A 23,116-nucleotide genomic window follows, 5' to 3' on the forward strand; every position below is an offset into this window, starting at 1 on the left:
TGAATTCATGTAAATCTTCTTGAGACAATCTCTCCATCCCTACTGGGATGCAGTTAACTTACTTGGAATGAATTTAGTCCTTTTAGATCTAGCTTTTAAGATTTGTTTGATGGGACTGGAGCAGTGCTCAGTGCGGGGCTAATAACCAACTGCTGAGGGCAGTCTCTTTTGAGTATTTTACCCAATGCCCATGACTCATGAGGTTTTCCAGTTTGGATGGTGGGAATAGGCACTATCCCTGGACTTGTGTGAGCACTGGGCATTATTACCAGTAATCTCCTTGTTAATTCTTTTCTTAGTCAACGGCAGTTTCCTACACGCTCACATGATCATCACTCAGCTTAACCCCCTAGAGGGCCCTCTCCAGATCTTCGTGGTTCTCTCTTTGGATAGTTCTCTTGTCTGTGGTACTCTGTCTTATGAACTCTAGCCACCTGGGCTTCTCCAGACTAGTCCCTGTTACTACATAATGGATGCAAGAGGAAGTCTCTAAGGAGGTTTTTTTTAATGCACATTTGTAGTATCTAGAGATTCTGAATTAGTAATTCTTGGGAGGGTATCTAATAAATTCTTTTTACAAGCCTCAATGTGACTCTAAAGCTATCAGGATATTATAATCATTTGTCTTGATGATTAGTTCAATAAGCCTAGATGTCTAAAAAGATTTCATGAGGCAAGTAGACTTTGAACTAGATTTTAAGAAATAGTAGAATTTGACAAGCTAATAGTCTGTGCTAGGTACAGTTGGATGATCAAATATGTTTGAAAGATGAATGAATTCATTGATCTTCCTTTTTTTTCCTTAGCAAACTCTTACTTCAAGTACTAAATTTATATTCCCCCTCTATAGCTTTCTCTATCTTCCCCAGAGAAAATTGATGTTTTTGTTATTATAGCCCATATGTTATCTCTGTCAAATCCATATTTACCTTATATCATAGTTATTTTTTTCTTCCACTAATTTGTATATTGCTTTTGAACTATTAATTTACCTTTGACCCTCAGAATTTAGCGCAATGTTTGGAATTCCTAGATGCTCAAAAATATTTGTTGATTTGAACTGTTACTCTTTTAATATTCACAAATGGGCAATAGGCAACTGTGGAAGTCAGTTCTGACCTGGATATTTTCAATAATGAATCGAGAGGCATAACAGTATATTAGCTAACTATTGTTAAATTAAAAATTACCCCAAAACTTTGTGGCTTAAAACGATGAACACTTATTATCTTGCAGTTTCTGTAGTTCAGGAATCTCAGGGTGTCTTAGCTGGGTCCCCTGACCTAGAGTCTCTCACAAAATGTCAGGTGGAGCTATTGTCATCTCAAGAACTGAAAGAGAGAGAATCCACTTTCATGCTTGCTCACATAGATGTTGACAGGCTTAGTCCACTCTGGCTGTTATCCAAAGACATCAATGCCTTGCCATGTCATTCTGTCCATAGGAAAGCTCACAGTAAGACATCTGGCTTCCATCAGAGAGAGTGATGGAGAGATCAAGAGAAGGCATGTAAGATGAAGTCACAGTCTTTTTGTAACCTAATCTTGGAAGTGATAGTCCATAACTTTTACTATATTCTATTCATGAGAAATGAATCATTATGTCAAGCCCACACTCAAGGGAACTGCTTAGCCTCATGTATAGCCAATATCACATATTTTATCAAAGATGATAACAGATATTTACGGAGATGGATTCATAGAGGGTTTATGTGTTATGTCTGGAAGATATGGGCTCTATTAACCCAGGAAACTTAGCATGATGCTACACTCATATTCTTTGACCCAGTCTTCTCCTAGGCACACAGAGGACCTAACAAGTAGATATGGTGGCAATTCTATTCTCCAAAAACTGCCAACTCTGTTTTGTGGACCAATGATTTTAGTATGTGTTCTCTGGATGTCTAGGGTTCCGATGGTACCTCAGAGGTTATTCAAGAATAAAGGAAGGAGTATTAGGCCTGTGCCCCCTAACCTGATGCCACCCAGCACAATTCTATCATATTACTTATGTTGAGTTCTGAGTTCATTAAATGAAAGTTTGAAAAAAACTGTTTGAAATATTTGAAAAACTGGGATCCTAGAGCAATGGTTTTTGACTGTAGGAGTATCATAGAGCATAGTGATTAAGCCTGTGGGCTCTGGAACCAGCCTGCCTGGGTTTCTTTGTATCCAGCTTCTGCCATTTGCTAGCCATGTGACGGGATTTAGAAGTCTGGGCTTGAGTCCCATCCACAGTTGTTTCTTGGCCCTTTCTGTTTCTGAAGCCAAAACTACTTGGAGAGATTTGAATCTGTGCTTCTTTTTATTTTCATTGTAGGTTTCTGTTCTTAGCCACCCTGTATTTATCTTAGTTTAGCATGACCAATAGAATAATCAATACGTTTACCACCATTATACCTTCTGTTTTCTGTCCTGATAATAGGTCTCTGAGTAAATCATGTATGTTCTTCATTTTAGTAAACTCCTTCTCTAGAAAGAAAATTATCTATCATTGATTTTTATACTTGTGAGTGCATAGTGTTTCATACCAGTTAAAACATTTTTACAGCTGTGGGTTTACCAATATCATTGTGTCACTTATTTTGAGTTTTTGCAGACCAGCATTTTCAATTATATTGTTAAGTAAAGAGACTGTAGGACACAAATGATTGCCCACATCTGCGTCTTAAAATAAATTAAGGTAGTATCTTACAGTTCATCAAATAATGAGTTTTCTGGCTTAATTAATGAGGAAGCTCAATAAGGGGAGCACTAACTATCCCATGTATTGTGCTTGTAACAGGACTAACCCTTGAGCTTGAGATTTAGCTGTTGGTGTTGTCTTTTTTGTTTTTAAATTTCAGCTGCTGGATATTAATTGATCATTGATATAACTTTTTAGGAAGGTTTTTATTACTTAGTCTTGTCTAAGAGCAAAAATCTTTGAGTGTTCCTTCTTACGTTCTGTGAGTTGACTCCAACTCATCTTCAAAGTATAATTTAGAAGTTGATCTTTCAAGTGGAGGCAAATCACTTGCTTTCAAAATGCTTTGGCAGAAGAGCTTCTTTTGAGAAAATGGACAGACAAGTGACTTGGGCTGGAGAACGAAAGTCATGAGAAAACTGGTTGTCAGGTGGTTCTTGCACTCCTCTGTGATTATGATGTCTAGGGTGTGTGCAGTGTGGGGAGGAGCACCAGTGAGAGGGAGCCTAACTCAAACTCCAATTTTCAAGTCTCTACAATTGCAAGACAGTGAAAAATATTGGTCCTTTGGCAAGCTATATAAATAAATCTCATAAGAAAAAAATTGTGACTTTGGAACTGCATAGAACTTGATATATTCATAACATAGTGAACATTAAAACCTGTTTTCTCAGCCAGGGATTTTAAATAAAACCCTCACATAAGGAAATGCTGTGAAAAAGTATATCTATAAGGAAGAAAATAGCACAGCAAGATTAGCTGGAAAGCTCCAAAAATTTTACCCCTCTTTTCTTAAAAATATCTCTTCCATGGGCTTCCTTAACACGCATTCCTTTGTTCTGTTTTTCCTTCTTAGATCACTCATCTCTTTTCTTTACTGGCTCCCTTCTTTCCCTCTTTTTAGCTATAAATATCCTACAGATATTTCCTCTGACCTTAAGGAAGTGATGTTATCTCCTCACTTCAATTATTACTTCTATAAAATGTTACCACTTGTGTCTCCAGCCTTGACCTCACTGCTTCTCATCACTCTTCTTTATCCATTGGCTTTTCTACTTACATTCTCATCATTTCCTGAGAAGTGATAAATTTATATATTCAATGGAATTCTTTTTATTATTTGTATATAAGTTAATATATTTTTAAGCTCTGTTTCTACAACTTAAGAATGTGGAGCTTCCCCTTAATTTCTTTGATAATATTATCTTGTGGAATCATTTTCTGAGTAATTTTGAGACAAAATTTAATTTTAACCCAAGATAATAAGAGAAAGATCAAATAAGAGAACCTCATTTCTGTGACAGCCTGAAGAAACCATTTTCCAATAAGTTTTTGTACTCAAATATTTAATTAGAGCTATGTCAGGTAAAAAAAAAAAAAGTCATTACAAAAATATTCAGCCAATATTATAAGTGAAAAACTCTGCAACTACATGATGGAGAGTTCTTACCTAACATTGGCAATGGGTGTTGAGAAGTGAATATATATATTTAAAAATAGAAAATTCTACAGAAAATAGAACATAAATTCAAAAGAAGTACTTACCAAATCTAAAGCAAATGCTACCATCTAAAATGTTTTCTAAGTCATATAAGCCTTCAATGCAAATAGATAAACAATTATTGATATCTTTAATTGGCATAGCTTTTGGTAGTTGTTTGAAAACTTGAGAATTATGTTCACATCTTGATTGAGGGATTGGCCTCAATCAAAACAGCTTATGCTGTTGGATAAAGCACAGTGAACTACCAAGGGGAATTGGAAGAAACCAGCTATTACAAGTGATTACTCTGAGAGACAGAAACTGTAAGTGATCCTCCTACTTCCTAAATTAGTGAAGTAGACAAAGTTTTATCTTCGTGTTCATCTCCTCTTATAGGCTTCCTCTTGACTGCCATCATTTGTTGACAACTTCTCATCATCTCTCTCCATCCCCAGTCCTCCCATATGCTGAATCATATGATTCTACCGTCTTAATATCTCTGAAATCCATTCTCCGTCCCCAGGCCACTACCACTACCTCAGCTCATTTTATCCTTTTCTCTTTTCTTAACTAATTGCAGGACCGTGTTAACTGATCACCCTGCTTCTAGTCTTGCTCCTTCTTCAATCCATTTGTTATACTGTTACTAGAAGGATCATTTTAAGATGCAAATCAGAACATACCTTACTCCTATATAAAATCTCCTAGTGAGTCCCTGCAAGAAAAAAGTTTAGGAGAGATCCTAAGCTTCTTGTCATAGTATATAAGACTCTTCAACATCCTAGCACACAAATCCTACTTAGAATAAGTTTAACTTGATTTTTTTTCAGTCAACTGAAAATGGTTACATAGTCAAGATCATTTGTACTGATATGCTGCCTAAATGGCCATCCCTGAAAATCCTTGAAGAATAACGTTAACCAAAAGGTATATCCACTACAGTATTGTCTGAGATGGTGAGGGATTGCTAACTGGCCTCAAATAATAACACACATAAAAAGAAAAACAGCATGGGGTAGTATGGTACTTTGGACTCCCATAGACCTGGGTTTAAACTTTGGTGCTTTTCTTTACATGCTGTGTAATTCTGAACTACATTGTTCTTATTTTTAATGGGGCTATTAATAACAATTCCATGAGATTGTTGTGAGCATTAAATGAGATAGACTTTCTCACTTAGCTTATAGATATTCTTAAAGCACATTCAAGAAATAGTAGTTCCTTTTGCCTTCTAATGCTTCATTCACATTAACAAGAATCAAAGGGCAAATAATAAAGATGAAATCAGTGCAGGGGACTGTATCAACCCAGGGTAAAAGTGGTTTGGAAATATGGTGGAAATGCCTAACAGGACTACCATTTGACAAAGAAGGTAGGCCCTGTGTTGGAAGAAGTCTGGGAAGACACAAGCAACTGGAGAGAGAAATATGTGTGTGTGTGTTGTAGAAGTAGTTGTAGTTGCTGTTGTAGCAGCAGTCGTAGCAATACTAGTAGTAGTAGGAATAGATGGAATCAACCAGGGAATGTGTAGAGCAAGACAGCTAATAGCTACCACTTATCGAACACTTTCCCTTATGTACCAAGCCTTGTGCTAAATGCTTTGCATGTGTTAATTAATACAAGAGACTTAATGCAGACAAAGGAGATCAAAAGGAAACACAACTCAGTGAGGAAATAAAAACACTTAAGAGATGAACAGCGAAAAGTCACCTCTATAGAGGAATAATAATAAGTTGGCAGAGAGACAGAGAGCAAACTCGAAGATCATGATGTTGCTCAATCAAGGGATAATAGGATCTTAAGGAGCAGACAAAGAGGAACAAATGCTGGAGGAATATTAAAGTAGGGAAAAGACCAGAAAGTGTCCTTTGGAGTGGGCAGTTAGGAGGCCTTCGATGTCATTTTCCAGAGAAATGTCCCTGAAGTGGTGAGGTCTGAAACCAGATTATAGTGGGCTGAGGAGTGAATAGGAGGTGAGGAAATTTGGACAAAAGGTGTAGACTACTCTTAAAAGAAGATTGTAAAATTTGGGAGAAAGGGCAGTAGTTCAAAGGGACACAATTGAGAACTGGTTGTTGAAAGTTAGAATTGGAAATATCAAATCTAATTCACCTTGCATATTAATGTTTTGGGAATCATTTTGAATTCATGAGGCATAGATTTAGAAGATACTTTCCTCTAAAGCTTTGCTAATACAGATTTTTCCACTAAATGGAAATGAGTATTAATCCAGTATAGCCTCATGGTTGTGCTCTCTGTAAGTTTCAATAATAAAAGTTAGATAAAGGCATACAGAAGAGAAAACTGTGGCTTTAAATAAACTACAAATTCTAAGGAAAACATTGGCATAAGCATAAATTGAGGAAGACTCCAAGGAAGTCATAGGAAATGAGTTACCACTTAAAGCAAAGAAAAATTTAATTTCAAAGTGTAGATATTTATTGAAGGCCTACTAGGTATAAGATGCCATATTTAATTTTGGCAATTTCAACCGAGATTTATTGCCATTCCATTCCATCTGAACATTACCTTATTCTACTTTCTCTTCTGTGGGATATTTATTTCCTCTTGATATGGTCATTTCTTCCTTCTTCATAGTTGTCAGTTACTTTCATAAGATGCAGTATAGAGCGGGAGCTAAATGGGGCCAAGTCAAATAAGTTAAAGTAGGAGAAAGATTCAGCAAGAACAGTAGGGCCTGTGCTCTTATAGGCATTACTTTTGGAATCTCTGGAATTTAAATGATAAGATCAGCCTATTTTAGTTAAAAGGATCAAATTCCAGTGCCTCAGGTGAGAAATCATTTTACTGCTTACATTTTACTGTGACAAGTTTAGAACATGAAAAAAAAGTTTAAAATTTTATGTAATAGTGGTTCACCCATAGTGATAATTAATGGGAAGATTAAGTTGCAAGGGTAAGTAGTATAAGCATTCAGAGAAAAACATGATCAATAAGGTAAGGTATTTGTAGGGGATTCTCATGGAGAACTTGAAAACTGAGCTTGGGCTTGAGACTGGGTGTGTGGCAAGAGAAAGGTAAGGGAGGCTTTCTAGGAAGAAGGAGCAGAACATGCAAATAAATGTTTAAATTACAACCTGGGAATTGAAAGGACTTCATGGAGATCTTTTTGAGAGTCAACTGGTAAATAAAAATATCTTTAAAGTGTTATGTACATAGTGCTTCCCTATTATCAAAATAAAGAGCTTTGATCCATTTTCTGGGCTCATAAAACAACCACTTAATGGGAGGCACTTTGTGGGGCTTATCCTTCCTTCCATCATAGCAGGTACCAAGTTACCAGCCCATATTTGAATCTTGGTTCTTTAATAACAGTAATGCTGATACGTATGTCAGTTATGCAAACCTAAGTATGACTCACTTCAGTTCCTTAAAGAGTTTTTAAAAAATTAAGATATCTTTTCTGTGAAGAAACTTGTGTCTCACAATTTCACTAGTAGTTTTGTTATTGTTTTTGAGGAAAAAAATCAAAACTATCTATGTTGTCAAAAAAATTTGAAACAACAGAATTTTATGCCCTATAAAAATCTTAATGAGCTAAAGTATGTAAAACTCCAATCACAGTTCCCGGCATGAAGCAGGCACTTGGGGTTTGCTAAAGGTTAATTTGAAATAAATGATCAATACATGTTTGTTGAATTGAATTATTTAAAATTTGTGTCATATAATTGGGTCCTAATTGTTAATGTTTAAATTCCCTTATGACTGTGGTAGGTATATATTCCAATTTTTTTTTTTTACTAGAAATACAGTCCAATTCAACAATTGTTTGGATGCCTATTATATACTTAGTATAGTGGTGAATAAAATAGATTCAGACTATGACTTCGTGGGGCTTCATGTAGTAGAAAGAATGTGAAGTTGTTTTACCAACTTTTTCAGGTTCTGGAGGAGAAGCAAGGATAAAATGATTTGATGGATATATGTCCCAGCCTAAATGTTAATATGAGTGTATTTGTCTTAGCCACATGACAGGAATATCTGTACATCAAAATATATTATATTCCCATAAGATTGCTTAGAAGATACTCTCCCCATCATGACTCTCCAAACCATAAAAATCAATAAATGCATTTTTCTCATATAAATAATGTGAAATTATTCAGATAATTCCAATGTACATTACTCTCAATGGTGAAATATTTCTTTGAATTTTAAAACAAACTAAATAAAACCTACAGTTCAATAATGACTCTGTGCGGTTTCATTAAAACTTACATTTTGACAGTTTCTCAGAAGGCCAACACTTCATAATTAATGAATGTTCAGCCAAAAGATTGACCTTCTGAATGAGTGGATAAGTGCAAACTGAGGAGGAAAAAAAATTTGCTTTGGGCTATTTATTGAAGCCTAAGAGCCATTATCTTTTAGAATGAAAGTAAGTTCTGGAACCATGCCTAAGAAATTGGCTCTATATGTTAACATTTGAGAGTCCTTTTTACAATAAAAATTCATGCTGTCTTCTTTATTTTATGCTATATTTAAAATCAGAGAAAATGTAAAAAGCTTCATTTACCTTGATCGTTTGTGACCTCCTTTAAAGATTCCTAAGATTGAACTTGCAGGCATGTGAAGTTTAACATACCAGGCGCTTGATATAAATGGCCCTGGCATTCTTTTCCAAGCTGAATCTACAGAGCTCCAACTGACAGAAAGCTTCTTTTCATCTGAGATTGAGTTAGTTAGTTCATTTACTTAAAGGTTGATATTAATGAGATCAAGGTCACAGGAGGGGCCTGATGCAAAGAAACTTTGAAGTCAAACAGACCTAGATTTGAATTCCAGTTCTGCCCCTTACTAGCTATGTGACCTCAAATAAGTTACCTAGCTTCCTAGAGGCTCAGTTTCTTCACCTTTAAAATGAGAGAGTAGCACCTATCTTTCTGTGTTTTGGAGTGGAACAGTTAAAGGTCACTCAAGTTACCGTTTATGCACTTAGTTCAGGGTCTGATACATAATATGCTCTTCACAAATGTTAATCGTGGTTTTAATTTTTCATTAGAAAAACAACTCACTGTACACATTGTATATTGTATTGATCACTAGTCAGCAAAATCCAGATCTCAGCAAAAACATTGGTCTGGGAATGTATAGAAGCCTATACACCTGCTTATATTTTTGGCCCCACCAGAAATTTCAGATGTTACAACAAGAATTCCTTGTCTCTTTGTGTGACAATTACAATAAGTTCTAATGTTATCCCAGTGATTGAAAAAATTGTGAGAATGAGCATATAAAATAGCACAGTTTTAGCTCATATAGGCTCAATAAGTTGTGCATTGATGCATGAATAAGTGGATGATTGAATGAATGAACTATTTAAAACTATGGAGCACTCAGAAACAAAGCTTGAGGCCAGAGACTGAAGATTCACTTCTCTGCTAACATTGACTTGCTCCATGACTTTCAGAAATTTCCCAGGGCAGGTCCGGTGGTGCAGCGGTTAAGTTTGCATGCTCCGCTTTTCGGCAGCCCAGGGTTCTCCGGTTCGGATCCTGGGTGCAGACATGGCACCGCTTGGCAAAAGCCATGCTGTGGTAGGCGTCCCACGTATAAAGTAGAGGAAGATGGGCACGGATGTTAGCTCAGGGCCAGGCTTCCTCAGCAAAAAGAGGAGGACTGGCACTAGTTAGCTCAGGGCTAATCTTCCTCAAAAAAAAGAAAAAAATTCCCCGATTCCTCTGATTCTTAATTTCCTCCTCTTTAAAACATAGGGATTTGATATGTAATGTCCATGGTCCCTCTCCACTCCTGACGGGCTATGATTCAAACAGGCAAGGAAGCCATTTGTTTATAGAAACAGAAGTGGTGTTTGGAGCATAAGTTCCCAGAGCTCTTAGATCTCATCTTCCTTTTTTCTCTTAAGTCTAACAGACTTTTGAAAATTTCCCCACATGTATATTATTTGACCAACTGAAGAATAGACAGTGCATTAGAAAAATCCACAGTGAAAATGAGCACATCTGAAGGCAATGATTCCAATCAGTTTTCCAGAGAAGAGGGACTTAGACATGGGTCTTTGGGACGAGAAGAAATCTGAAGGGTCAGCAGATTTGTTGGCAATTTATGGCTTTCCATCAAGACAGTTGGATAACAGCTCCTGGCACTGTTTTTCACTTGCTCATTCATTCATTCATTCATTCATTCATTCAATGAATGCTTATTGAATGATTACTATTTGCATAGCAACATGCTAAGGTAGGATTATAGAGACAGATTTGTCCTTAAAAAATTTGCTCTTTAATAGAGATGATAAGGTGTGTATATAAACTTTTTAAATGTTCTAAACAGCATGAAATAAAGATATATGAGATTTAAGAGAAAGAAAATTTCAGCAAATTAGTTGGCAATTAAAGGAGGAAAATCAAAGAAATCTTGGAGGACATGGCATTTAGTTTGAGTTTAAAGATCTGTAGATTGGGCAGAAGAGGATTCCTGACTGAAGAAATAATGTGAACCAAGACTCAAAGGAGAAGGAAACAGAATGAAGTTTGACTATACAATTGGGTATATGAAAAGAGATTAATGGGAATATGTTAAAAAGGATACCATCTGATTGAGAGGACCTTGAATGCCGTAGTAAGTGGTTTGGTCTTTATGTTCTAGGTAGGAGCAAGCCTTTGGAGGTTTCAGAGAAGGGAGGTGGAAGAAAGTTGTTTCAGATGGTGACTCCTGAAGAAGAGCTGTGCATTGTAGTTGTAAAATGAATTTTGATGGGCAGATGCCCCAAATGAAGCTCCTAACTGAGCTCTCTTTCTTGTCCAGGCTGCTGATATACTGTTGCAACATGGAGCTAATGTCAATGTTCAAGATGCAGTTTTTTTCACTCCCTTGCACATTGCTTCATACTATGGGCACGAACAGGTAAGTCTGACAAGAGAACTTTCAAAGGCTGGGGGACCACTTAAGTGCTCCAGGCTTTTGTTGAACTGTCTTAGCTTCAAAGAAAGGATATTTAAGATATCCTTTGAGTTATTTTTGCTGTATTCTCATCAGCTCCACCCTGGAGGAGCTTGCAGATCCACAGAAACATTGCAGCTGCTGAGTTATTCATTTTTACTGCCTACTTTAGTACACAGGGAGGCGGTGGGGTACGTGGGTAAGGGCACAGCCGCAGCGGTCAGTCAGCCTGAAGTTGAAAAGCTCCTAGCTTTATGACCATGTGTAAGTTATATAATCTCTCTGATCTTCAGTTTCTTCATCTACAAAATAGAGAAACTATTAATACTACCTACCTCTTAGTGTTGCTGTTATAATGAGATATTAATTTATAGTGTTTGGGAAATGCTCAATAAATGTCACTGTGATGATGCTAATGACAATAACAATAAAACAAATCTTAATGGTCTTTCCAACAGTTCTCTGAAAAAAGACGTCTTTCAGAAACATGGTTGCCTCTTTTCTACTGTCCTGGCATGTGGTGGGCTAAGAAGTCTCCCAAAATATGTTCATGTTCTAATGTCCTGAACCTGTGAGCATTACTTCCAGAGGGACTTTGCAGATGGGCTCAAGTTAAAGATCTTGAGATGATGAGACTATCCTGTATTATCTGGGTGGACCTGATGCAATCACAAGGATCCTTATAATAGGCAGCAGGAAATCAAAATGGATAATAGGACATGTGACAATGGAAGCAAGAGGTTAAAGTTGCCCGAGTGCAGCTCCAGCTGGTAGGGTTCCTGAGGGATGAACGGTGTCAGCGAAAAAAGAAGTTACGGTGAGACTGGAAGTGAGGTTTCCAAGTCTGATTTATTCAAAGCATTCAAGCACTTATATAGGGTCCAGGTCACGCGCTTATGATTTCATGGAATTGTCTCAGTACATAATTTTGGCAAACAAAATGGGTATATAAGCATATCTTGTTACAATATTAGCACAGTATGTCTGTGAGAAGCAAGCAACCTTTGTTAATTATAGATGTTGACCTTTTCTATATGTCTACTAGGCGTCTAGATGTCTAAGACTGATTGCAAAACGGGGTGTAATGTCTAGACTCAGTTCCCCATGAGTCGAATGGCCCTAAGCCTCTATCTTTATTCCTATAATAATGAAAGCAGAAGTATTGCAAAGCATAAGGGGATTGAAAGCCACACAGGTACAGTGCTTGGGGTTTCTCTTTTACCATTAACTATTTTATAAGGTTCTCAATCCTCATCATAATCCCAGTTCCCCTGTGTCAATATATTATGATATTTTTCTGCAACTTTATCAGGATCGTGAGTTGCCTTAGGAAGGGGTAGTTTTTGCATGCCTCTGCCCCTGGGTGGGTGCCACCATTTACCTTCTGTCCTAACAGGCCTAGGATAATATCTACCTCCTAGAAGGACTTGAGGAGGGAATGTTCTCCTTAGAGGCTGATTATTAGAAGGCTTCCTCCTTGAGGGCTGTCCAAGCTCATTTACCGCCTTTCCAGGAGGGGATCAGAACGTTTTTTCCCTTCAGGCTGTTGTTCCCCTGAACCCACCCTAGAAGGCCAGGTTACACCAGCTTCTTTGTCCTGCGTGGAGAGATTTTCCCCAAGATATCCCCATGTACAGAAAAAGAACAGCGAGAGCAATACTGCTAAGATTAGTAGCATGAGTAGGATCAGGAGCGGCCGACCGCCATCTTCTGAGGGTCCACCGTTCGTTCCCTCATCTCTCTCCCGGACCGTTGCCCTTGGGTAGAGGCTTAGCTGACTGGTGGGCGGCTCCCGGCATAAAATGATGCAAGAAGGGGCCGCAAACTAAGGAATGCAGCAACCTGTAGAAGCTGAAAAAGCAAAGAAATGATAGCCTCCAGAGGGGATGAAACCTGCCAACACCTTGACTTTAGACTTCTGACTTCCAGGACTATAAAAGAATCAGTCTGTGCTGTTTTAATCTAATAAATTTGTGGTAATTTGTTACAGTGGCAATGGGAAACTAATATGTGGAATAATCTAGATAAACTAAAGAACAATCACTAAATGTGTTTTAAATATGTAATCTGCTTTAAATAAATAATTATATAACATACATATTTATAAAATTTGAGATTCTGTAATAAAGTAATAATATGTATAGAATGCTTTAAAGTTTACAGTGTACCTTCATTCAATAAATAATTTCATTTGACCTACAGGGACAACCTTATGAATTTAGTAAGAGTTACCACGTGAAAAAGCTCATACTGTGGGACAGGCATTGTGTTAAGACCTTTATGTGGATTTTTTTTCTAATTTTGCCACAAGCCTGAAATTAGCTATTATTTGCCCCTTCTTAGCAATGATATACACGTTGCTCGCTCAAGTCAGGCAGCATGCAAGAGTCATGCAGCTGATAAGTAGAAGAGCTGGAATACGTACTCAGGTCTGTCTGATCCCAAAGCCCATACTCATCCTATGGTAGCAAAGAGCCTCTTCTTACCCCTTTTCTATCACTAAGACAAATAAAGTCCAGGCAATTTGCTTAAGTGGTAGAGCTAGAATTCAAGGTCAGGTGCTCTAACTCCAAAGTCCATTCATTGTCAACCTTAACATAGCCAAAGACAAAATTTTTATATGCTACTTTCAAATGCTGCCCTTTAATTACACTGAAGGAACGAAATAGAACCAAATAAAACAGAAATACAAACATTACTGGATAACAAAACTTTTGAGATGGCGTGTTCACTCTTCCTCATGTTATATCTCTAGATCTCTAGTCTTACTCAACTATGAGGTAGAATTATACCTTTTTACTTTCGTAGAGGTCATGCCGTTGCACTGCCTGAGAATCCCAAGTTGAAAATCAAACTCACTTGTGTCCCTGTGCTGTTCTAGTCATTGTGCCTTTCTTTCTTGGCTAGCTGGCATATGCTTGGACACTCTCAGACCCGTGAAGCGTGACCTGCAGCTAGGGAAGATTGCTCATTTCATTGATGTGCAGCTCAGAGTGCACTGGAGTGCACTGGAGAGCTGGGCACTGAAAAGGCTTTTGAAAGCACAGGGTCCAACAGCCCAGGTGATGAAAAAATTCCATACTTTCCTGACTTCAGGCACAGACAGAGTGTACACAATGCATGTTATTTGTAGAGTCGTCCTCTTTGGCAATTAACCTTGTCACCCAGCAGAAACATAAAGAGCTGCTATGCATGTTGGGTGGAGAGCTAAATTTGCTTACTTTCCCTGAATATATAGTCACAGTCTTATAAAATTATGCTAAAATGTGGATGGCCCTTTTATGATAAGGGACTCACTTTCTGTGTGTGAAGACAGCACGTAAGTAATTTATGGATGCTATTGTCATTTTCTAAAATATGCTGACAGGAAAATGGTACATTCGATATATAAATATGCCTAATGTGCCATGTTCCTAGCCATTTGTTTATTTACTTATTTTTAAGTGGGAGAGTAGATGTTTTGTACCAAGAGCAATATTTCCTAGGTATATAATAATAATGCTTAATAGACAATCGATTTCAAAGATAGTTTAAATATGTCCATTATAAAGTCACGTAATCAGAATTTATGGAATCTGTGTAAGTGGAAATATCTGCTGAGGAGTGCAAAGTTCTTGAGACTAAACTTACACTGTTCTGATTTCTCCTGAATTAAGTATTGTCTGACCATTAGCTGACAAACTGATAAAATACACGTATTCCACATTGGGGCTACTACTTCTGCTAGCATTAATTGAGTACCAAGCACTTTTTAAAATGCTTTACATGTAATAATTTATTTATTCCTCACGACACTTCTGTGAGGTCGAACTATTATCATCCCCATCTTAGCAATGGAGAGACTGAGGTTTCTAAAGGTCAAATAATGTATTCAAGTTGATGTAGCTAATGAGTAGAAGCCTGATTTCAGAACACTTTTTCTTCACCCACTAAACTCAATAGAAAGTTTCCCCACATGCCACCTGGCTAACTTTTTGCCCAGAATTTCTTTCAAATATGTACTATATTTTTGAGAGGTTTCTGCCCAAGACATTTTTATTTGCTGCCACATAGAAAGTCAAAATAGTTTTAGAGCTTGAATTCGCTTTTGTACTGACACCTCAGTGGTCAGGACAATTGCAGGGGTCCTCCCAAAACTGTTATTTTAATGACACATGCCTCCTAACTTATCTCTTGGGATCACTGTGATGACTTCTGAAATTCGCAGGGGAGGCAATGTCAGGTTTAGAGAAATTATTTAGAAAGTTTCTAGATGGATATGTACATAATTTGAAGGAATTTCCTAAGTCACCTGAAACAACCCCTGGACGACTCCTAAGTTATTTAATACTTTATCTTTCTATGTTCCTTTGGATGTGGATCTCAACTAATTGGGGAAGATTCGAGGGCTAGCGTAGCTATCTTCCGTTTACTCACAAATCCAGAAAAGAACTCAGAACTCCAGTAGCAAGGTGAACATCGGTGACCCATGCCTGGAGCTGCTGTGAAAATCAAGAATCAAATGAGCATTGCTGTCTCTGGCCAGAAGGAGACTTTGGAAAAGATTGTTCAGAGAAGATTACGGGTGGCTTTAGAGAGGATTATTTACGTACAATGAAGACTCAACCCTGAGATCGCTCCAGTTTTGGGCTTCCTGTTAGGTGATATAATAATAAATTTCCTGTTGTTTAGCAAGCTGAGTTAGGATTTTCTGTTATTTTCGGGTAAAAATAATCTAAGAGAAGGCCTTAATGATATGTCTTCTTCCATATTACTGAAAGCTTTATGTTATTGTTTAATTTTTGATACTAATTTCAAATGAATGGATCCTTTAGGTAACACGCCTCCTTTTGAAATTTGGTGCTGATGTAAATGTAAGTGGCGAAGTTGGAGATAGGCCCCTCCACCTAGCGTCTGCAAAAGGATTCTTTAATATTGCAAAACTCTTGATGGAAGAAGGCAGCAAAGCAGATGGTAAGATTGTACGTTTAGAAGACCTTTGCTATCTTTTACTTTGCATGTACTTTTTACTTGTACTTTCCTTATTTACTAGGAAATAATCTTGAAGCTGATTAATCCTGTACTCATATACTATTTTGTTCCACAAGTCATAATTTATTATTTTTAATATATTAATTAAACCTATATGTTAATTTTTCTTTACACATTGTAGCTCAACTCTTAATATATCTGGTGCTCCAGTAAAAGTAAGGGATTTTCCTAGATAAATTATTCCTATTTGTTGTTATTCACTGATCTTGTTTTTAATTGAGGTAAAATTTACATATACCAAAATTCTCAGATCTTAAATGAGTATTGACATAAGTGGATATTTACTTATGCATGCACCCACGTAAAAACCACCTAGATCAAGATAGACTATTTTCATCTGAAAAGTTGAAAATAGTTCATCTGGAAAGTTCCCAATGCCCCATTCTCAGTAAATAGCTTTCGCCACCAAAGGTAATCAAAATTCTGGTTTCTCTTGCCATAGGTTAGTTTTTTCTGTTCCTAAATTTCATATAATTTTGTGACTTCCTTCTTATGATCAATAAGATGATTTTGACTGTAATCCTTGTTGTTGTATGAATCGTAGCTTATTTTTTACCATGATTATTTATTGGTGAAGATTATATGAATATTCCTCAATTTGTTTATCCATTCTCCTACTAATGGGCATTTGAATGTTTCTAGTGTTTAGCTTTTATGAATATGGCTGCCAGAAATATTATTATTTAATTATTTTGGTAGACATATGTGCTCACCTCTCTTAGCTATATATATATACATGAGTGGAATTGCTGGATCAAAGGGTTTGCATATGTTTCACTTTTTAGGAAATTTCAGACAAATTTTCCGAAGAGTTTGTACTATTTTTCACTCCCACAGCGACACATGAGAATTCCAGTTTGTCCCCACATCCTCCCCAGTGTTTGATATTACTCTTATTTTTAATGGAAATTGAGTTAGAATATGATCAAGTTAGGAAAAAAGCTTTAGAATACACAGAAAGATTTTAGATGCAATAAACAGAGTAGAATTCCCTGCAACTTTTTATTTTTTAAATTATAAAATGAATTTTTGAAAATTAATTAAAAATAGATTATGGAAAAAGTTCTTACTTTCTCTTTCTTTTTTTCTTCCTTACAAACTTTATTTTTTGACGCAGATTCACTCAGAGTTACATCTTATCATTAAATTCTCTCAGGCATATCCAACATTCTTCCGTTGACCCTCAAGAGACCTAATTAAAAGCCCAGCTGTAAGACCTGCTGGCCTTTGCAACAGAAATGATGCACGTTTCCAAAAGGACAAGGTTGTCAAAGCTCCAGAACTGCCAGTTCCTTGGTCCAAAATTGAGATTAATACGCAGTCAATAAAGCTAATCAATATTTTCATCTACTCCTAAGGAAAATACAAAGGTTCATAGAGACAACTATGGCAAGAGGCTAGGGCACTTTCCAGTTTCCATGTTGGAAATAGGGGCATTTTATTTTGTAGAGTCTGAGAAACATAATTTATGTCAGTTTCTATATGAGTCAGTGTGCAGTAACTCAGGCATCTTCTCTATAGCATTATCATAAGCAATCTGTGTTGTCAAGATGCAAGGGGCATGTTCCTTGGACCTTGTTTAAGCAGTCTCTTTGATTCTGCTGGTTTAGAATAGGAAGAGGTACACCTGTGTGAACTACTGAACACATAATTGTGTTTTTGAAACTGCTTCGCTCTGCCAAGGGTTCAGGATCCACTCACTTTTTTCCTTTTATTACCGATGCCAACTTTAGCTTTTTATTCCTCTGTGCAACTCCGAAGCTCGGTGGTGTTGAAATGAGTGTCATTTATGATCAGCATGTCTCCAGGATCAAAGGACTCTTCTATGAAAGGCATTGAAATGTGTACCCGTATTCCCCTTACATACCAGCGTCATAGGATATAATTTTTAAAATTTTCTTTCTGACTCACACAATCACTACGTGCCTCCTCCTCAATCATTTAACAAGTCAAGAGACAGCATGACTCAGATTTTTAAGTATTTTTATTTCTTTCTAATGCACAATTGCTATTTAAGTCTCTTTTGCATTTCAACCAATTGGAAAGAATAAACCAGAAGATCTGTTGTGCTGACAGACACTGCACAGGATTTATTATCAGCTGGTTCACTTACTCCAAAATGTAGCTAAGCCTCCAGATGATTTATTTTAGATCTGGACTTTGCCTGTGGTGAATGGACATACTAGGAAAAGTAAATGAATGACCCCAAAAGGAACACAAATTGAAATCTGGTATTTACAGTTTGTTTCCATGATAACAGAATGTCACAAGTGAAAATAAATTCAGGTTACAAAATTAGCCAAAATGTAATTCTGAAAGCAATCTCTTCAGTTCAGCATGCTTGGGAGGCTGACCTATTCAGTCATGTGTGTTTTAACTCTCTGGTCTTCTTCCCTGTACCTCTTAGGGCAATGAAAAAGGAGAAATGTAATGCTTATTGAATGAGATTGAAAAAGGTCAAAATATTGTCAGACTCTGTAAGAAGAAAATAGTGATACAGTCCTCACAATTTATCACTTTAATAAAGTTAACCGTGGAAAATTTAAAATTCAGAACTTACTAATTTTTTGTGATTTGAATGGTAAATGCTATAGTTCTTTTAACATGGACTTGGATATTGTAGAAAATCACAAAAACTTCTAGAGCATGGTTAGTAAGAGGAAGTATTTTATTTTTAAATAAATATCTTGTCAGAGCTATTACATAGATTTGTTATTGAAAATTTATTTAAGACACACTTGGAACTTGTTCTCCAGAGTTAATGGGGTGTGCTGACATTGCTGGGTTAATATACAAATTTTTAATTTATCTTTAAGATCAATAGGCAGAAATAAGACAGAAGTAGCATCCGTCCACCTACCCATTCATGCAATCTTTCTCTCAAAAGTCATCACTGAACACATAGTCTCTTCAAAGTAGAAGACTAGGTACTAAATATTTTCCTAATAATGATTTGTATGTATTCCTTTGCTTGAAATTCTCCTTTATTTAATAAGATGATAAGTTAAAGCAAATAGAATATCATTCATATATTCAATTTTCTCAGGTAAGATATAATTATATAGATATATATATATATATTTTTTGTCTTTGCAAATTGGTTCAAGACAAAACTAAGTATACCACAATGACTGAAGTGGAAATACAGATGCATATGTATAAACTCTGCATCTGATCCAAATTTCTCCTGGTTTGTCCTTTCTGTTGGTATTTATATCTTCTTTGATGGGAAGAATTTCTAGGCCACTGCAGGTAATTTACCAAGTGGATAATCTACTTTGAAGTTTATTGATTCAACTGAAGAATAATGTTTGGTGGGGCCAGGGATGGTCAAAGGCAAATTCTGAATTAATGGAAGATTATGTTGCCTTTTACCTTACAATGTCCCTTCTGAACCTCAAGAACTCTTATGTGACCTCCAGATGCCCTGGACTTCCTACTGTTCCCAAGCATCGACTCATGGTATTGACTTTCCCTGGCTTCCAACAGAATGTGAACAAAGGAAAAGTATCATAAAAAGAAGATAATCAAAACAACCGGGAACATTATTCTGAAGGAAGGGTATCCTTCTGAGCCACTCATTAATAGAAAAGATTCCAAAACTTATTTTTCAATAACAGCCTTGGGAGGAGGAGTTCAGTGACTTTGTTAAAGATTTTCCTCTGCCTTAAGATCTTGCAGGACAATAAAATGAGAATCATTGTCTACAAATATAGCAAGCACAAGGCCTACGTCAGTGTTTATTAAATGTTAAATGATGATTGTAACAACAGTAGGAATAAACTACTTGCACATTTTTAAAATTAACTATTATCTTCCCTTTCATTCTCTTCGTATCCTTTGTTTGTTTGTTTTTTTAATTTTCTTTCCTTCAATTCTTTTGGTTCTGTGGATAATTTCTATTATAGATACGTGTAAGAATAAGAAGGAATAGGCTTATTAAGGGCTATTTTTTTCCATTTTGAATAAAGCACCCTGTACAGATGGACAAAGTAATAAAATAGTAAAACAAATGGCTATAGAGCAGTTGATTCAGTTATTTTAGTTTTAAAAATTGTGCTAAAGCAAATCCAGAATTTAGCAGCTTGGTATTCAGTTACTACTACTTCAGCCCTGTAATTATTGACAATTTGACTAGATTATAAGTTATTTGAGGGTATAGACTCTTTTATAGCTCATTGTTCTTAACACTTAGCAGATTTCTAGGGAGGAAAATTCATAAAAAGGGAGAGTTGACATTGTCTAATATGTGACAGATATCATGCTAGATGCTTTCCAATCGTGCTCTCCTTAAATTTTTTCAGCATCCCTGGAACAATAGTGTTATTGTATCCATTGTTACTGATAAGAAATCAATATCTCCAACGCCTAGCACAGTGCTTGGTTCATAGTGATCATTTAATACTTGTTGAGGAATGAGTATCTATCAGTCAGATGTTCTTATTTGTGAGCATCGGAAACTAACTCTTGGTAATTTAAGCATAAAAGGAATATATTGAAGGTATCAGTTAGCACACGGAATCTTCTTCAGGACAAGGTTGAAAACCAAGTTTGGAATTCTCACAGTTAGGAGCAATGTCCAAAATCACACCCCAAATTGCTGGCCCAGTGGCATAATGGTTAAGTTCCTGTGCTCCACTTTGGCGGCCTGGGCTTTGCTGGTTCAGATCCTGGGCACGGACCTGTGCACTGCCTATCAAGCCAGGGTGTGGTAGGCGTCCCACATATAAAATAGAGGAAGATGGGCATGGATGTTAGCTCAGGGACAATCTTCCTCAGCAAAAAGAGGTGGATGTTAGCTCAGGGCTAATCTTCCTCAAAGAAAATTCACACCCCAAACTAGTCCTTTGAGGACACGCTGCCACCCCTGCTAGGCACACACACCAACACTTGTGCTTCTAGCACCAACAATGCAGGGCACTGAGTCTGTGGCTGCAATCACTACCACTAGAGATTGGATGGGCCCACTCCACCACTGCTACATTACCAAGATCGATTAGGCTCTGCTTTTTTGTGTCATTGGCTCTCATGTCGTAGTCTGATATAATGTGTTGATTGGAGGAACCCATAGATAATGTCCAAACCAGGGTGCTGTTGAGAGTGAAAGGATCACTATTAAAAATTATGTCAGGATGACAAGCCTACGCTGAGACATATGGTCACCCTCTACAAATCCTGTGCCCTAGCTGCAAAAGAGGCTTGGAAAGCATATTTTCAGCCTCTGTGATAGAACGTGATCTTGGCCTCCAGTCAGAACTTTCAGTACAGGGAATTCCCCAAATGTGGGAAGGGGTTATGAGGCTGAATGGGCCAAATAGAAGGACAAATGCCCACTACTGAGTAAACAATTGAATGTTAAATAGCTGTCTAAGGCAATACAATTAATGAGCCCCGCCCCACTCTAAAGCTCCTTGTCGTTTCATTATACCATGCTTTGTATTCTGTAGTATGACAATTCTCAGTTAAGGAAAATAGGAACCTCCTCCACAGCATTGTAAACATGCAGAGTGCTAGGCCCCACCCTAACCTATTGAACCAAAATCTCTGGGAATGTTGCTCTGGCCATGATCTGTAGTTTGTAAGATCTTCTACAGAAAAAAATCAGTTTGAACACAGATACTTGTGGAAATGAGACCACGAGTACCTTTTAGATGCTTACTAGTTTCCTGAACTATTTTATTGTGCAAGATAGATTTGATTAGATGCATTCCATAGAATTTATGGGAGCTAGAACAAAGCCTTTTTAATGTGGTAATAGGTAATAGAATAAAATTATAACTTTTTAAATTGGTTGCACTTAATTTCCTTTATTATTATCATTAATTGGCAATTTCCAGGAGTCTCTCAGGCACTCAGAAAAGTCCCTGACACTACACATGGGAAGGCTGAGGAACAGAGGATTCTAAAAAAGATAACATCCTTTTTGTTTCTTGTTGATGACAGTGAACGCTCAGGACAATGAAGACCACGTCCCACTCCATTTCTGTTCTCGCTTTGGACACCACAATATAGTGAAGTACCTGCTTCAGAGCAATTTGGAAGTTCAGCCACATGTTGTTAATATCTATGGAGATACCCCTTTGCACCTGTGAGTATTGTGTATATAGTTCTGTGGGTCCTCCAGCTATACTGTGTGTACCTTCTTATTGTCATCAAAATATTCTCTTTAACTCTAGGGCATGCTACAATGGCAAATTTGAAGTCGCCAAAGAAATCATCCAAATATCAGGAATAGAAAGTCTGACCAAGGAAAACATCTTCAGTGAAACAGCTTTTCACAGGTAAAAGAATATTTAAGTGCAATAGCCACTAAACTTAGCTGACACCCTGCAGCACCTAAAGTTGTGTACACAAAGCAAGAATGAGGAGTGGCAGATGTTGCAATCAAAGAGCAAGAGCAGAGGGTGGGCAGAGGACAAGGAGCCCAAGCTAGATGCACAGAAGCAAAGGTAGAGGCAGATGCTGCAGTCAGTACAACAGATGGGGCCGGAGCCAGATGCTGCGCTCCTGGCAGCAGCCACAAAGACAGGGACTGATGTTGCCAAGGCAACAGGCATATCAACATCTGTAAGCATATTGCTTCTATTCCACTTCACTCTGCAGAAAGCTGCCGAAAGGGTAGTGCCCATAATCCTCCTCCGACAAGAATCTCGTTACTGGAATTCATCAGCATTAAATGTGACACTTTCTTCTTACCACTTAAACCTTGTGTGCAAATGTATCTACCTATCTAAGACATCCATCTGTCAGCCTGTAGAAGCTTAGTCAGGGTGGCCACTGAGATATCTAAGAAAGCGTTAGCTCCTTTCTAGGAATCCATGAGAGCCCTTTACAAGGTCCTCTAGAAAAGCACACTGAAGGAGCCACTAGGTTTGGAAAACCTGCAAAAAATAAGAAAGAAAGAAAGAGAGAAGGAAGGAAGAGGAGAGGAGGGAAGGAGGAAGGAAAGGGTTGCTAAACACTCAGAGCCATAACTCCCTAAAATGTCCAAAAGGA

At 37.2% G+C, this 23,116-nt stretch overlaps 1 protein-coding gene across 10 annotated transcripts in view; it reads left to right on the top strand.

The window, feature by feature from the left end:
* Positions 1-23,116, top strand: part of TNNI3K (TNNI3 interacting kinase) — a 271,680-nt gene that overhangs the window by 66,122 nt on the left and 182,442 nt on the right. For all 10 annotated transcript variants that reach the window (XM_014831425.3, XM_070486598.1, XM_070486597.1 and 7 more), the window contains exons 6-9: positions 10,955-11,053; positions 15,904-16,042; positions 22,064-22,208; positions 22,297-22,401. In XM_014831425.3, the coding sequence (XP_014686911.2) occupies positions 10,955-11,053; positions 15,904-16,042; positions 22,064-22,208; positions 22,297-22,401 (488 nt within the window). The remainder of the gene's footprint in view (positions 1-10,954; positions 11,054-15,903; positions 16,043-22,063; positions 22,209-22,296; positions 22,402-23,116) is intronic.

Source organism: Equus asinus, chromosome 16 (assembly GCF_041296235.1).
Source record: "Equus asinus isolate D_3611 breed Donkey chromosome 16, EquAss-T2T_v2, whole genome shotgun sequence".
Lineage (NCBI taxonomy): Eukaryota > Metazoa > Chordata > Mammalia > Perissodactyla > Equidae > Equus > Equus asinus.